Source organism: Peromyscus eremicus, chromosome 6, assembly GCF_949786415.1.
Source record: "Peromyscus eremicus chromosome 6, PerEre_H2_v1, whole genome shotgun sequence".
NCBI lineage: Eukaryota > Metazoa > Chordata > Mammalia > Rodentia > Cricetidae > Peromyscus > Peromyscus eremicus.
The window spans coordinates 65003078-65020441 of NC_081421.1; the positions used below are offsets into that span (position 1 = coordinate 65003078).

Here is a 17364-nt window from a genome sequence, read left to right on the forward strand (position 1 = left end):
GGTGCACAGACATACATGCAGGAAAAACACTCATACACATAAAAAAATTAGAAAAAGATAAAAAACCCGTTTACTGAAAAATAATACAGTGTTTCACCAGCAATAGCTGTATGCATTTCATATTTGGGAAGTTTCTCAATTGGCCATATCGAATGATTGGCATGTGCCACCTCTGTGTTAGCATGTTATAAAAATAATTGGCTTTCCCCATGAGAAATCACTCTGCACACTTAGAGATTAATAAAGCAAAAGCTCTTTACATAAAAACAAAACAAACAACTCCCAGCTGACTGTGGCTAACGCCCAAGGTGGAGCCAGCCCTGAATAGAAGTTATTACTAACTTAAGTACACCTGAGGCTCATGCATTTTATGTCCACTGCCACCCTCCAGTCTCCATTAAGTCCCAGCCCCAGGTTCTGCTTTGGACAATTTGAACAGACACAGGAGACTGCAAGTCTGGACACTTGGGCAGGTGGGAAATTTACACAACAAAGCTGAGTCCGTTCGTCCGTTTCTTTCTTTCTTTCTTTCTTTCTTTCTTTCTTTCTTTCTTTCTTTCTTTCTTTCTTTCTTTCTTTTTTTGAGACAGGGTTTCTCTGTGTAGTTTTGGTGCCTGTCCTGGATCTCGCTTTGTAGACCAGGCTGGCCTGGAACTCACTGAGATCCACCTGTCTCTGCCTCCCGAGTGCTGGGATTAAAGGCGTGTGCCACCACTGCCTGGCTACTGAATTATTTCTTAAGCACACCAGAGCTGTTCACTTTGGATAGTTGTCATGCAGGTCCATCTTGCCCACCAGGTAGAGCTATACTTTTCCTGATAATGGCATAGGGATCTTAATGGCAGACCAGGACTTGATGGTCATTGTGTCTCTGTGGGTGCCCCCTTGAGCTGCCTGTCAGTGGTGTGTTCTTTGGGGATGGATCAAATATCTGGTCAGTCCTGGTGAACAAACATTTATATCCTAGCATCCTAAATTTTGCTTAGCTCTAACAGGCCTGGTGGGAAGACTAATCATCTTTGAGGTGTTTTGGAGGCAGTGCTCCCTTAGCTAAATTCTATGTTGTGTGATTTAATGTGTCCTAAGTGAATCTATTGGTAAATCTATCATAGCATCAATTCTGTTACTTTGAGTTCCTTCTGTATCAGACATACTCTAAGATGTTCACACAACAGCTAATCATCCAATACTTTTAAGTGATACATAACTGTATTTCCCTCTGGTGATTTGTCCCTTTCTGTGTTATGAGGAGACTTGGGAGCTAAATCCTGTGCTTGAAGTTGTTCACGGTTAGATATGATCATAATGACTTTACAAAGCCCCCCCTCGCACCCTAGCAGCATAGGGTTGCATATCACTAGGGAGTGTAGGATATCAGAAAGCAGTGGAATGAGAGGGTGCAAGCCCCCCCATCTCAACTTGCACCCTAACAGCAGAGGGTTGCATATCACTAGGGAGTGTAGAATGTCAGAAAGCAGTGGAGTGAGAGGGTGCTCTGAGAAAAACCAGAGAAGACAGAGGGAAAAAGAGGTGCAATTTGAGGAGGAGGAGGCAAAAGAGGAAGGGGGAGAGAGAGAGAGAGAGAGAGAGAGAGAGAGAGAGAGAGAGAGAGAGAGAGAGAGAGAGAAGAGGAGAGGAGAGGAGAGGAGAGGAGAGGAGAGGAGAGGAGAGGAGAGGAGAGGAAGAGACTGATGTTAATGTGGGGCTACCCTAGGCTCTGGGCCCTGGGGATCCTGCCCCCCTGCTGTCCTGCCCCTGCTGTCCTGCCCCCCTGCTGTCCTGCCCCCCTGCTGTCCTGTTCTCTGAGCCTCACTGTGAGATCTGCACCTGCAGTTTCAGCTGTGAAGGCAAACACTGGAGAATGTGCAATAGAAAGGGAGATAAACCTGTGAGAGGCCCACGGTTGGTTTCTCTCCTGGGGCCCATTTCTCTGTCTCTTGAGGGGGATATCTCTAACAGGGCCAAGTCCACCTGGTCTTGAGACAAACATGAGCCTAAGAAACTTGAGCAACCGTTACATCATTCCTGCTCTTGTCTTGGTAATTGGAATGTCAAAATTCATGACACAGTGCTTTCTAAAATATAAATTTTAAGCAACTCTGGGAGGTGGGGTGAGCAGGACTCTGAGGTTGGGTTCTGGGGTTGTGTAAGATTGCCTCACTGGACTGCTCAAAACAGAGGCCTCTTCCCCGCAAGGTCTTGGCAAACAGGACAAAATGACAGTAATTTACTCATCCAGAGTATCAAACTTAGGGTTGTAATCTGAGCCTGAGCCAGGTTCTGCTGCCCCTCCTCGATAAGCCAATCAAAAGGGTCACGTTGATATTGGAAAGCAGCAAGAGGAGATTCATTCAACGTGGCCACATTGTAGAGAGGGATAAGGGGCCCCAGCGAACACCCAAGTCCATGTTCTGGGCCCCGAAGTGAGATTCAAATTTAAATAACTGGAGGAGGAAGTGCACATCTCAGCACACAGGTCTCGATGTGGTCCTGCCCTGGGCTTCAGTCTCATTCTGTAAGGCAGTATGACGAGTTGTTAGCTGTATGAAATCTCTCTCCTACACACAGAGTCCCTCTGCGGCTGGGACAGTTTCCTTCTCCCAGTATGGGATTCCTGGGAAACTTCCCATTTTGGGGTGCCTTGTTTCGGTAGTTTGATGGTCTGGCTGAGAGACACAGTGTCTGTTCCCTGTCCTTGCTATCAGGCTCATCTCAACAGGAGCTTCATGTTGTACCATCTCTGACCGAGGGACATTTTATCTTCTGACCAAATAGGCGTGTTTTGAGTGGCACCACGACAGGGTCTATTAAGCTCTCAGCTAGACTATGCTGCTGTCACCACCTCCTAACAGGCAATGTGCCTGTGGCCTCTTGTTACCCCTAGTCTATTCCATAAACCTTGGGGTGACATGTCCAAAGCACAAATATGATGCTAGAATTTCCTTTCCCGTATCCTTTGCTGTGTCTGCCCTTTGCTCTCCCAACTGAAGAGTGAACTCCTTGGTTCCCTATCTGTCCTGTTTGTTCCTGTAACTTTCACCTCTTTCCTGCATATGTCTTGCACAGGCCACACCCAGGTCTTGTTCTGAAGCATTCTTGTGTCTGTCCTGAGATGTCTACTGCTCTTAGCCTTGGTGCCTGTTGGTTCTCACTCCTTCTAGCTAGGCTTGGTGGCTTACGTGTAAAAATCCCAGTGCTCAGGAAGCTAAGGCAGGAGGACCACAGCAAGTCTGAGGCTTGCCTGGGTTACACAGCAAGATACTGTTTTTTCCCCCTTTGTTTTTTTTTTTTGTTTGTTTTTTATTTTTTGTTTTAGAAAGAAGGTAGGAAAAAGGAAAAGAAAAAAATGAAAACAGTTCTCAGATACATTCAAGTGCACTTCACCAGCTAAGACTGACCATCTCAGGTTGCAATTCAGTATTTTGAGGGTAGAAGTAGATGTATCAGCAAATTCTGATATTGGAGAAAAGCCACCTCCCCTCTGGGGAGACAACTCTACAGATGGGTGCCATTCCAGCCTCAAGGTCCCACCTAGTGTCATACCCCTTGACTTTTCCCTTTTCACATCAGAAGACCCAAGGTCCTGTTTGATCTTCCCTACAGACCTTGGGGCTCCTGGCCAAGCCTTACTCAGTGCAGTGGCTCCTTGGGGTAGTCTGGAGTGCCTAGCACTCAGTAAGTGTCCAATTAATGTATCCTGAAAGAACCAGTGGCCCAAAAAGTAAATGGATAAGGAAATTAATTTTGTTCCAAAACTCTAGAGACTTCCTGATCCACACCGGACCCAGATCAGATTCAGACACAGCTATTTATGATCTTCTTTGTTTTTATAAAACTAAAACTTCAGGGAACTACTTCCACTTTGGAACACGGAATTTGGAGTAGCTCAAATCTGCGTTCCCAGCCATGGTCACTCAACATGACTCCAGAATAAACTGTCTCTTACTCCCTAGAGATGAGAGCTGTGGTTTTGTGTTGAAAACAGTAACACTCATGAAAACAGGTCTAGATCTGAGAGGAGCTCTTTCCCTTTACTAAACAGACCAGTTTTTTTTTTTTTTTTCCTAATGGGAAGGAGGGGACTCAGTCACCATGACTGCTATTTACAGAAAATCCTATGGGACTCTGCAAAACTGGGTTGCTCTGAGTTATTGGCCTGGATTCTAGAATGGCCACCCACACTCAGAGTTCACAGAGACATGAGACAAGGAGAAGCGCTCTCGACACTAGGAATGTCCATCCTGTCTGCTCTTTACCAGAGGCCAAGTCTCTAAGTAGTTGGTGTGGCCTCAAAGCTGCCCCAATTAGTCACTTGCCACGATGGCTCTGCTTCCTCTGTGTGCGAATCTCTGCTTCCAGTTTCTTATGGCTCTAGGCTTTTCTGACCTTTCTTGTTTAGTCATATCCAAGACTTTGACTCTTAGATGGGAATGCAGAGGCTGAATGGAGTAGGGACAGTGACAGCAGCCCCGAGGGAGATGGAACAGGACTCACAAACTGGAGCCAATGTCCTTGCTGGCCTGAACTCTTGGCCACTGACTAGGGACTGGAAGAACTTCCTCCATCCAGTGGAGATCATCTTGTCCTTGTAGCTTATGATTTCAATCATCAGGCTCCACAGGCTCTGTGAACCAAGTCCAAGCTCTGTATAGGAACCAGGAAATTTGAAATGAAGAGCCAGGGGAGCTCATCCCCTTCACTAACAAGTGAGTGTTTTCACCCCACCGTCTCGCTTCAGCCATGGTAGACTTGGGGGTAACTGCCAATTTCATCCATGTGAGGACCACAGCAACCCATTAGTATACACACTTAGGATTTTACGTCTATTGGGAGAGTTGCCTGCCCTCTTGTATCCAGTAAAGAGTTTGTATGTGCCTGCCTGTGTTCCGTATATCCTTACTCAGTACAGCTCCCCAGACATAGAACAGTTTAGGTCCATTTTGGGAAGACTTTCCAAAGGGGAAGAAGAGAGAGGAGGGAGATGGGAATCAGGAGAGACGGTGGGGGGGGGGGCAGGAGAATACAGCAATAAGAGAAGTAGGTAGGAAGACGTCTGGGGAAGGCACCACATGTTTTTGTTTTCTGCAGTGACAAGGGCCATTTGAGAAACTGGACAGAGGGACTATGATCTGAGAGTTAAGGCCTAACATCAAAGATAGAGACATGGTGAGGGAAGTAAGCCTCAGTGGTTCAGAACGGACACAGGTTGCTGGCTCTTTTTTTTTTTTTTCTTTCTTCTTATGATTAAATGGAGGGCTTGAGCTTCAGACAAGGGCAGAGCTGTTTATCACTTGGACCCCTGGGAAGGACAGGCATGAAGGAGGCAGAAACAACATGCAGATCACTGGAATGGATAAAGACTTTATTTATTTTTTTATCGTTTCCCAGCCCCATAACCAAGGCCATTTGACAAGACATTCCCTTTTGCCTTGGTTGGTGCAAGGTGGCTGGTCTCCTAATTACTTCCCAAAGCCTGAACCGTGGCTGTGATCATTCCCACGTGGGTGTCCCTCGTGCATCTTCTCATGGGTGGCAAAGACCAACTTTGCTACCAGCATCACAAACTCCTCAAAGCTCAGCTGCTTGTCCTGGTTTGTGTCCAGGTCCTCCATCATGTCATTTATGAGACTGTTCCTTCTTTTCTCCTTCTGTGGGTGAAATAGAGGAGACTGTTAGAGCTGAGGGTAGCCAGGGAAAAGGACCCTGGAACACAGTGAGTGACTAGATGGCAAATGCATAGGAAAATTTGGCCCCAGGGGTTAGGTTTAGAAATAAAAACAATATACTAAGTGTTCATAATGCAGATGCTGAACATGTATAAACACTTTCTCATTTGTTCCCCAGACAGCCCTCTGCCTTGGACACTAGGACTCTGCTCTATAGAAGGTCAAGCAATTAGTAAGTTTAGAAATATCCCTCATTCATCCTTACAACTACTTTATAGATAGAAATGGGAAATGGCCGTCTAAAAGGTAGATCATTTTTACAGGTTGTGGAGGCTGGGAGGAGAAGAGAGGGGCTGTAAATCTGAATCTGATTTGGAGGATTGTGTCCCCCCCCCCCACTCTTCTCAGCCTCTCGGTTGCCCCCACTCCCATCCTTTTCTTGGAGGTAACTAGTTAGTAAAGTTTATTTAGGCTTAGTGGGAGAGACACCCAGGAAACCATGGGATCTTTAAGGGCCAAACCATGCTCTGCTGACCCCAAAGGGTGTGATAAAGTGTGGGGGAAGACTCAGATAAAGGGGGACGATCAAGATTTAGCAGCTGATGCATCAGCTGGCTGCAAGTCTTCCACTCACTTGCTGGGACACCTTGGTTAAGCAACGGCCCCTCCCACAACCTGAGTTGCCTGTGTTTGAGGCCCCAGTTTCCATTGGCCCATCACTCCGCTTCTGTCAGAGGATGTCGAGATAGGGATTAGAATCTGTGGAGGGATCACAGGGAAGACACCTGCCAACATAGCTTCATGTACACCCTCCATCTACCCAGCACCAGTGTCTTGTTTGCCTGATATGCCCACTTATGAGGAGATGTCTGTGTCCCTAATACCTCCCACGATGACAATTCTCCAGTTTTCCTTGGTCCCAAGGGGGCATGGGACCAGCCCACAGGGGATGACCGTAATTTGGACAGGCTCCTCACTTGCCCTGGGGAGAAGTTTTAAAAAAAATAAAGGCTTTCTCTGACTTTGACACACATACATACTCCCTTCCTCCCCAGTTGCTTTCTCCTGTGCTGTCCATGGTGGCCATCTCTCCTTTCTTTCACGTTATGCTATTTTCTTTAGTGTCCTCGTAATGCATATAATGCTCTCTCACCTAAAGACTGGATCATGGCTCCATCACCTTGAATCTCTCCTATTAAAGCCCATTCTAAAGGGTAATTGGTCTCAGCTTCCTTCTCCAGGAACCGACTGAACCTGCCATGCATCTCATTGTTTTAACATCCCGTGAGTCTTTTACCAGGGACTCAGCTAAAGTGTTACCCCTTCAAAGGGGAGGTCCTTTTATTAATTTTTTTAAACCATAGCCAGTTACCCCATCCTGCTGTACCCAGCACAGACTACCCACAGAACTCTTCAGTTCCTCCTGACTCCCAGGCTATTGGATTTATCTGTGTCCTCAAGTTTGTGTGTCACCACCATTGGGATAATGGAGTCCAGAATCATCTCTACATCCCTCTACCCAGAATAGGGTACCACACATTGCAGATGTTCAACTGAACAATTTCCTGACTCATGTCTAACTTTGACTACCTCTAGTGACAGAACTCCACTGCCTCTGGTGGAGGGTGGGGTTGTCTCCCTGACTGTGTAGAGAGTGCACCCTCCTCCCTTACTAACCAAGCCTCACCTTCAGAAAGTTTGCCAGATCATTTTTCACCATCTTTTTGAATTCCTTCTGGCTCAGGGTGTCTGTGTTTCCTTCCATCCTAGAGTGCTGGTGGAAGACATCGATGACGGTGTTTATGTTGCGCTCCATCACAGATGGTGTTTTGGTGGCCATCTTCCTGCTCCTCTCTGGAAGAAGGAAAACAAAGACTACAAATGAAAGGGTAGGGTCAGCATCCAGCCTCCCTGGCCTGGTCTCTGGCCACTGTCAGACGGAAAGGGAGGAGAAACACAAAATAAAAAGAACAGTACGGAATGTAAAAAGACAAAATATTTTATAGTACAACACTCTTAGAAAAAGTGAAGGAAGATATAAAATGGATAGGGTCAGCCAAGGAGGGCTTCTAGAGGAGGGCTTGGAAGAAAGTTGGCCAAGGGAAGGAATGAAAGATCTAGCAGGCAGGCTCTTCTCCGGAGAAGATGAAGTTCACTTACCAAAGCTAAAGAGCTACGGCGTGTTTGGCAAGAGCAGAGCAAGCCCAGTATTTATAGGCAGCCCCTTGCTAGACACATGGTCATCCCTGGGAAAGATTGCTTCACAGGTGAGCAGTGTGGTAACCCTGCCAGTGAGGGAGCTGGGTGGAGCAGGAAATGTTCACACAACTCTTTTTGCTTTTTTTTTTTTTTTTCAAAATTCCCAGCCCTGGAGCTTGTTTGGGAGGAAACTGGTTAGTTGGCCCACTTCCCTTCTGTCCAACCCCCCATCCCCATCTTAAGCAAGACAGCCTGCCTGCCACACCTCTGATACTCTTCATTACCCTGTCCCGACTTGTAATATACAAAGGGTGTTAGGGGATCCATAATGGTCATCTCGCTCTGTCTTTGTTTGCTATGTGGACACTCTGTCCCCTGAGTTTATGGAGGACTGAGCTTTCTCCTGTGTTTTCCTGCTCCCATTGGGAAGGGTGAGGGGTTGTCATGAAGTTCTTGAGTGGAATTAGTGTTGGGAGGATCCTCAGAGGTGGTAACTCTTTCCCACCGTATATGAATTTGTTGTCCAGAAGGGGACCTGAACAAGACCTTTTTAGCTGGCCTGTGACCTTGCAGGGACTGAACTCAGATACCCCAGTTCGTGTTTAAAGGCATTTACTATTACATTCCCTTCTTGCATCTGAGTGAGGATCTATTATCAGTACAAGTGTGACTCCAGGGCTCCCTGTGTCACTCTTCCAAATCCTGCTCCAGCTGTCACTCATGTCCCCTAGGAACTTATATCATAGAAGACAGCTGTTTTAAAAATTATTATTAACCTATATTAACTGTACAAAGCAATGGGTTCCCAGCTGTCATTCATGTCCCCTAGGAACTTACATCCTAGAAGACAGCTGTTTTAAAAATGATTATTAACCTATATTAATTACATAAAGCAATGGGTTTCATTTTAACATTTTCATAATGCATATAATGTACTTTGATAAAAAATTTCCCTCTATTCCCTTTTCTTATCCCCCTTTCTCTATTCATTTCACTCCTTCTACTTTTCTGATAGTCCTCTTTCACATTCTTTTCTGGGGCAGTGGTTCATCAACTCATCCTTTAGATCATGAGTCAGAAAGCAAAGTTTCTTTAGTAGTCTACCAGGGGCCGCAGACTGGGCAGCAGCATGGGTTCCACCCACAGCCCCTCGATTTGCTTTCCTGTCCTGTTTCTCTCACCCTTAATCTTCACATATGAGAGAGAACATGCAATGCTTTTCTTGTGAGTCTAGTTTGTTTAACCTCTAGTTCCAACTATTTTTCTTGTAAATGGTACACTTAGTTCTTCTTTATGGTTGAATAAAGTTTGCTTGTGTGTGTATACCACATTCTCTTTATCCATTGATCTATTGATGGGCACCTAGGCTTCTTGTATATCTTGACTATAATGAATAGTTCCACAATGAACAAAGATGTGTGGGTATGTCTATTGTATGATGACTTTGATTCCTTTGGCTATATATCAGGAATAGCAAGGCTGGGCTATATGTTATCTTCACAAAGAACCTCCATGCTGATTTTCATGGTGACTGGATTAAGTTACATTTACAACAAGTTCCCCTTTGTTCATATTCATTCCAACACTTTTTTTTTTTTGCCTCTTTTCTTTCTTTCTTATTTACTCTCTTTTTTGAGACAGGGTTTTACTCTGTAGCTTTGGCTGGCTTGGAGTTCCCTATGTAGACCAGGCTGGTCTTAAACTCACAAAGATCCACCTGCCTTTGCCTCCAGAGTGCTGGGATTAAAGGCGTGTGCCACCATGCCTGGCTGTTGCTTATTTTCTTGATGGTATTTTCTGTGATTGAGGTGAGATGGAATTAAGAGTTTTGATTTGCAGTTCTGAAATGGGTAGTGATATGAATATCTGTCATACATGTATTAGCTGTTTGTTCTTGCTCATCTGTAAAAATGTCTGGTCAGTGAGTTTGTCCAGTTTCTGACTGGATTATCTGTTCTTTGGGTAGTTAGTTGTTCCACTTTTTTGTATAGCCCTTGTTAGATGAGTACCTGGCAAATATTTCCTCTCACTATGAAGACTGCTATTTCACTGCTATTTCCTTTGCTTTTTAGAAGCATATTAATTCGATGTAATCTCACTGGTATTTCCTCAGCGGTTGGCAGATAGTTTTGCTGGGTGTATTATTCTAGGCTGGCTGTCATAATCTTTTAGGACTTGGAATGTCCCAGGCTCTTCTGGCATCCAAAATTTCCATTGGAAAATCAGCTGTCACTCTGATGGGTTTTGCTTTATGTGTGGACTTGTAGTTTTTTTTAAGCTTTTAATACACCCCCCTTTTTTTTTAAAAAAAAATGAAAGTGACAAATATACTCCTTTTTATTGTTATTAAGGTTTCTCCAATGTCTTTCAGTAACAGAGCACTTGTCTTGTTTATTTCCACTATTGGCCATGGTTTGGGCCCTGCAGACTCCCATCCCTTTCACCTCAAATGGAGCTCCTTTGTATGTGACCACACACTCATCACTGGTGTGTAGGTCAGGCTGGATCTGCTCCCAGATCTTCTTCTTAGGGTTCAGCTCCTTATCAGGCTCTCCAGGGAAAGCATGAAAAGTAATTCCATCTCCAGGAACAGACCCATTGGGAGGGGCCAGAATCTCCACTTTCTCTGGTGGACCAGCACACATCACCACTACTTGAGACAATACTGCCTGCATGTTTGCTGGCTTCCGATTACAAAGTAAAAATCACCGTTTGATTTTGCATCTGTTCTTGAGGAACACAATTCACCAGTGCACTGGAAACTGTTCTCGGGGGCCGCTTCTCCCACATCTGCCTCTACATACAATGACTCTGCATCGGGGTGTTTCTTGGCAATCATGACAGAACCAATTCGAAGATCTAGTTGCTGTACATCTCTTAGCTTAGAGTCAGAGCTTGCTGCTGCTGACAGCGGCCTCTTCTCCCCGTTCTCTCCTTTAATTTCAGTTTTCTCTTTCACCTTCTTTTCTCCTCCTCCTTCTCCTCCTTTAATCTGCTCTTCTGCACCAGAAGAGGCGGTTGTTAACAGTGTGGACTGTAGCACACTTTGAGAAACCGCAGACTTAGCTTGCAGCGGGGTACCAGGTGGGACCCGTATTTACATCATTCCATTTTGAATTTCTGCCCGATTAGCTCTTGCTTTAGTTCTGTTTGTTTTCAGTTTAGCATTTTCAACTCGAAGTTTCTTTTCTTCTCTCAAAGTTGCCTGCAAAACTGCTTTCCCCTTGAGAAACCTGCTGCTGAGGTATGCAGTGATCTGATCCGTCTCTGCCCCTTTCTGTTACAGCAGCGTTGGTTGCCATCTTTGTCCAGAATCGGCAGAAAATCATGAAGCAGCCAACTTCTGCTCTGGAGCAGCCTCAGCAGGGTACCACTACACTTTCTTTGTTATGTATGCTTAATGTTTGAACTGTGATGTGTTGTGGGGGTTTCCTTTTCTGGTGTTGTCTAGTTGGTGTTCTGCATGCCTTTTGTATCTGTATGGGTGTGTCTTTCCTTACTTTGGGGAAGTTATCTTCTATGATCTTGCTGACGATTGCTCTATGCCATTGGCTTGGGATTCCTCTCCCTCATCTATGCCCATTTTGAAGATTTGGTTTCTTTCCATGGTGTTCTACATTTCCTGTTTTTTTTTCCTTCTTTTTCCCGTATTCCTTGCTTATTTGGTCTAGATCCCCTACTTTATCTTTGAGTCTTGATAGTCTGTCTTCTGCTTGCTTCATTTGACTTGGGCGGCTTTCCTTTGAGTTTTCTGGTGGGGTTATTGGGTTTTTCAATTCCACCTTCATTTCAGCTTGCGTCCTCTTCTTATTGAGTTCCATTCTCAATTCCTGTGTTGTCTCTGTCATTTCCTTCTGCTTCACATTTTTTTCTTTTCCTGGGCACCACTCAGGTGCGTGTTCTCCCTCAGTTCTTTCTTCTTAATTCCACCGAGCTGCTTCTTCGTGCCTTCTTTAAATGCCTTGAATTCTTTGATGAAAATTATGATTGTTCTTTTAATTCTGTGTCCTGGCATTCATATAGGTAATTCTCATTTGGAAACATTTCAACAGGACTGGTAGGTTCTAGAGAGAAGATGTTAGCTTGATGCTTCACATCGTTGGTATTTTGCCATGAGATCTGGGCATGTGGACTTCTTTTGTTAGTTCTAAGTCTGATATGGACAGAGAAGGGACAGACGAGATGATGTTTGGGCAGGTTGGGCCAAGAGGTTGGAAATGGCTTGGGTGGAAGGTAGTCAGATGGACAGAGAGGGCTGGTGTACAGGATGTGCCTCTTGTTCCAAGCCTGTAATGCTGGGTTAGCTCTGGCTGCTGAAAGGGTTTGATGTGGCATGTGAGGGGCTTGAGCATTGGGAAAATAGGCAAGGTAGGTCCTGGCAGAAGTCTAAGATCAGTGGTGGCAGACAGCGGAAGACAGACTAGACGGGAGCACTGGACATGGGGCCTGGGCTACATCTGGCGGGTTGGGGAGAAGGCATGGATGGGGAGGGTCAAGGAGACTCACTGGTTAGATCCTACAGAAGGAAGTGGGAGCTCTGGTTGGGTGGACAGAATGGAAGTGGTACAGAAGGAACAAGGGGGTGCTCCAGGGCCTTTGTGGCTTCTGGTTTACTTGTTCTCTTATAGAGGAAGTTATCATTGCCTCACCAAAGTTGCCCTTCAGTCCCAACCCCACCCAGGCTGTACCCTGACTGCCTGTAGGTAGCCACAGATAGCTCCTCAGAGCCATCTTACTGCACCACTGACTCAGAATGAACATTGGGGACAAGTGTGCTAGGAAATTCAGATCCAGAGCTAGCTGGTAGGTAAGGAGCTACAAACCATTGTCCAGCAATCTCTGGGCTGTGTCCACATCAAGTCTTTGCTGACTAGCCACCACTGTGGTAGGCCACCTCCAGCCCTGCCTGCATGTTAGGCTGCTCCTGCATCCATGTGGAGGTCCCTTCAGCCACCTGGCTTCTGAACTCTCATCCTGAGGCACTACACACTTCTCTCATGTCTACCTGGGCACTTCTGCTGGGCATCTCTGATTGCTGGGAAACTTGACTTTCCAAGCTGACAAAGTGCTATTCCCTTTCTTGTCCTGACTGCTGTTTTCCAGCCCCTTCCTTCCCACCCCCTCCCTTTCCCCCGTGTTGAATAAGCTATTGTCCTCATTTCACTTCTTACTAAAAATTCGTACCTTCCTGCTGGCTGACTTCACCTCACAGGAATCTCCTTGAAGTCTACAACCCTTTGTAGAAAATAATAGGCTTTCCCAAGTAACACACTGTTGGCATTGTAATTATTGGCCTTTTGGTCTGTCTCCCTTACTGTTCTATTAATCTGCTAACTCGTCACTAGATAAGGTTTGCATACGAGAGACTGATAAACGTTTGCTAAATACAACGAAGGCTGTGTTGGTTTTGATGGAAGGTTATGTTTATAAGGTTATTTTCTATAATTAAGGAGTTGTGCAACCCAGGAGACAGCAAGGGAGAAGACAAGGAAGTGGAGAGGAGTCATTGAGAAATTGGACTGCAGGGGAGAGGAGGGGAAGTTCCCTGCTGTGTGGGTAGAAGGGCATCTTCAGGACTATCAAAGTGCATATGCTGCCACCTCATGGCCCACCTGGGTTATGACAGCCTTGGTATTCCTTTGGACTTTATATTTTTCAGCCTTAGTTTACTTCATTTTTCTTGTATAAATCCCCTTTTGTGGTAGCCACAGCTGGAGCCTGTGCCATCTGAATGGAGACTCTGTTGTGGGTTTTCACAAGATGCTCAATGAATTGCTGATAAGGAGACTTGGTGAACACGGTCTCTTTCCAGAGTTGGAGATGGCATCGAAGGTGGCCTTGGCAAAGTTGCCTAAGGCAGCAGTGCAGTCCCTGGCTGACGTGGAGCAGTCATCAATACTGGCCATTAGCAGTGGTTTCTTGGGCACAGGAGCAGAGATGATGCCAGCGCCTCTGGGGGCAGGGATGAGACATACTAGCACAAGTCACAGCCACCTGTCACCTTGCATGGAAAAGTGTAGGGCTTGCCAATCTTGTTCCTTCAGTAGTAGCTTCTCCACACAGGGATGATGAAAAGCTTGACCAAGATGATGGCCTCTTGGATGGCAGTGACTGCTTCCATGGAATACTTAACACCAAGACAAACGTGACCATTATATTCCCCAAAAGTGACAAAAGCCTTGAACCTGCTCCACTGGCTAGCCAGACTCTACTTCCACACTGGAACTATCTTTAGAATCTCATCCTTTAGGAATGTGCCCAGAAAAAGTCAATAATGTCAGATTCCTTAATGGGCAGGAAGAACAGGTAGATCTCAGCCAGGGACTTGATCTTCGTGTTCTTGACCAGTTGGCTCAGCTTGGTGATGGGGATCCATTCCATGTCTTTGGCTTTACCTCCAAGAATGCCAAGTCCTGAAGCATGACCATGACCCCTAAGGGCCCCCAAGACCTCCTCCAAATTCTTCGTGGAAGCCATGGGGGAATCCTTTTGGCCATTTGGTGTTTTCCTGAAGAAATGAGTTCTGTTTTTTTTAAAATTAATTTTTTAAAATTCATTTTACATACCAACCACAGATCCCTTCTCATCCTTCCTCCTGCTCCTCCCAGCCTTCCCTCCCCGACTCCCATCCCCTCCCCCAAAAGGGTAAGACCTCCCATGGGGAGTCAGCGAAGCCTGGTACATTCAGTTGAGGCAGGACCAAGCCCCTCCCCCTGCATCAAGGGTGAGCAAGGCATCCCACCATAGGGAATGGGATCCAAAAAGCCAAGCTCATGCACCAGGGATAGACCCTGATCTCACTGCCAGGGGCCCACCAAACAGACCAAAGTACACAACTGTCTCCCTTTTGCAGAGGGCCTAATTCGGTCCCATGCAAGTTCCACAGCAGTCGGTCTAAAGTTCATGAGTTACTATGGACTTGGTTCAGTTGTCTTTGTAGATTTTCCCATCATAATCTTGACAACACCCCCCCCCCCCCCCCCCCCCCCCCCCCCCCCCGCTAGTTCATACAACCTCTCTTCCCTGTCATTGACTGGACTACCAGAGCTCGGTCGGGGGCTTGTCTGTGGATCTCTGCATCTGCTTCCATCAGTTACTGAATGAAGGCTCTGTGATGACAGTTAGGATTTTCACCAATCTGATTACAGGAGTAGACCAGTTCAGGCACCCTCTCCACTATTGCTAGTAGTCTAATCTGGGGTTATCCTTGTGGATTCCTGGGAATTTCCCTAGCACCAGGTTTCTCCCTTACTCCATAATGTCTCCCTCAATCAAGATAGCTCTTTCATTGCTCTCCCACTCCATCCCTTCCCCAGCTCGACCATCCCATTTCCTCATGTTCTCATGCCCCCTCCCTTCCCCTCTATTGCCCCTGCCCCCGCCTCCCGACTCCAGTTTACTCATGGAGATCTCATATGTTTCCCCCTCTCAAGGTGATCCATGCTTCCCTCTTAGGGTCCTCCTTGTTTTCTCTGGAGCTGTGGGTTGTAGTCTGGTTATCCTTTGCTTTACATCTAGTATCCACTTATGAGTGGGTACATACCATGTTTGTCTTTCTGAGTCTGGGTTACCTCACTCAGGGTGATATTTTCTAGTTCCATCCATTTGCCTGAAAATTTCATAATGTCATTATTTTTTTACAGCTGCGTAATACTTCATTGTGTATATGTACCACAATTTCTTTATCCATTCTTCGGTTGAGAAGCATCTAGGTTGTTTCCAGGTCCTGGCTATTATGAATAATGCTGCTATGAACACAGCTGAGCATGTGTCCTTGTAGCATGATTGAGCATGCCTTGGGTATATGCCCAAGAATGGTATCATTAGGTTTTGAGGAAGATTGATTCCCAATTTTCTGAGAAGTCGACATACTGATTTCCAAAGTGGCTGTACAAATTTGCACTCCCACCACCAGTGGAGGAGTGTTCTCCTTGCTCCACATCCTCTCCAACAGAATCTGTCATCAGTGTTTTTGATATTAGCCATTCTGACAGGTGTAAGACGGTATCTCAGAGTCATTTTGATTTGCATTTCCCTGATGACTAAGGATGTCGAGCAATTCTTTGGATGTCTTTTGGCCATTTGAGATTCTTCTGTTGAGAATTCTCTGCTTAGATCTGTAGCCCATTTAAAAACATTTTTTGTAGCCCCTTTTAAAATTGGATTGTTTGTTATTTTGATGTTTAGTTTCTTGAGTTCTTTATATATTTTGGAGATCAGCCCTCTGTCGTATGCGGGGTTAATGAAGGTCTTTTCCCATTGTGTAGGCTGTCATTTTGACTTATTTACCATGTCCTTTGCCTTACAGAAGCTTCTCAGTTTCAGGAGGTCCCATTTATTAATTGTTGCTCTCAGTGTCTGTGCTACTGGTGTTATAATCAGGAAGTGATCTCCTGTGCCAATGCGTTCAAGAGTACTTCCTATTTACTCTTCTATCAGAGTCAGTGTAGCTGGATTTTTATTGAGATCTTTGATCCACTTGGATTTGAGTTTTGTGCATGGTGATAGATATGGATCTACCTGTAATTTTTTACATGTTGACATCCAGTTATGCCAGCACCATTTGTTGAAGATGCTTTCTTTTTTCCATTGTACAGTTTTGGCTTCTTTGTCAAAAATCAGGTATTCATAGGTGTGTGGATTAATGTCAGGGTCTTCAGTTTGATTCCATTGGTCAACATGTTGGTTTTTATGCTAATACCAAGCTGTTTTTTTTTTTTTTTAAAGATTTATTTATTTATTATGTATACAGCATGTTTGCCTGCAGGCCAGAAGAGGGCACCAGATCTCATTACAGATGGCTGTGAGCCACCATGTGGGTGCTGGGAATTGAACTCGGGACCTCTAGAAGAGTAGCCAGTGCTCCTAACCTCTGAGCCATCTCTCCAGCCCCACCAAGCTGTTTTTATTACTATAACTCTATAGTAGAGCTTGAAGTCAGGAATCATGATGCCTCCAGAAGTTGCTTAATGGTAAAGGATTGTTTTAGCTATCCTGTGTTTTTTGTTTTTCCATATGAAGTTGAGTATTGTTCTTTTGAGGTCTATGAAGAATTGTGTTGGGACTTTGATGGGGATTGCATTAAATCTGTAGATTGCTTTTGGTAAGATTGACATTTTTATTATGTTGGTTCTATCTGTCCATGAGCATTGGAGATCTTTTCATCTTTTCTTTTCCGACATCATCTTTGATTTCTTTCTTCAAGGACTTAAAGTTCTTGTCATACAGGTCTTGGTCTTTCACTTATTTGGTTAGAGTTATTATTATTTGTAAATATTATTTGTGACTATTGTAAAGGGTGATGTTTCTTTGATTTCTTTCTCAGTCTGTTTATCATTTGTATATAGGAGGGCTACTGATTTTTTTGAGTTAATCTTTATTCCACTACATTACTGAAGGTGTTTATCACTTGTAGGGGTTTCCTGGTAGAATTTTTGGGGTCACTTATGTACACTATCATATCATCTGCAAATAGCATAAGTTTGACTTCTTCCTTTCC

General features: G+C 45.1%; 1 protein-coding gene and 2 pseudogenes across 2 annotated transcripts in view; all 3 read right to left on the minus strand.

Moving 5' to 3' along the window:
* Positions 1-5441: 5441 nt before the first annotated feature.
* The window catches only part of S100a9 (S100 calcium binding protein A9), a 16600-nt gene continuing 4677 nt past the window's right edge, over positions 5442-17364 (minus strand). The window contains exons 2-3 of one of the 2 annotated variants that reach the window (XM_059264834.1): positions 7354-7520; positions 5442-5648 (exon numbers count right to left, since the gene is read on the minus strand). In XM_059264834.1, coding sequence (XP_059120817.1) covers positions 5460-5648; positions 7354-7506 — 342 coding nt within the window. In that variant the 5' untranslated portion in view covers positions 7507-7520 and the 3' untranslated portion in view covers positions 5442-5459. Of the gene's footprint in view, positions 5649-7353; positions 7536-17364 lie in introns of those variants that run through there. The other variant, XM_059264833.1, reaches the window with a different exon arrangement.
* On the minus strand, positions 9764-11194 carry LOC131913748 (aminoacyl tRNA synthase complex-interacting multifunctional protein 1-like; annotated as a pseudogene).
* Positions 13527-14342, minus strand: LOC131913749 (small ribosomal subunit protein uS5-like; annotated as a pseudogene).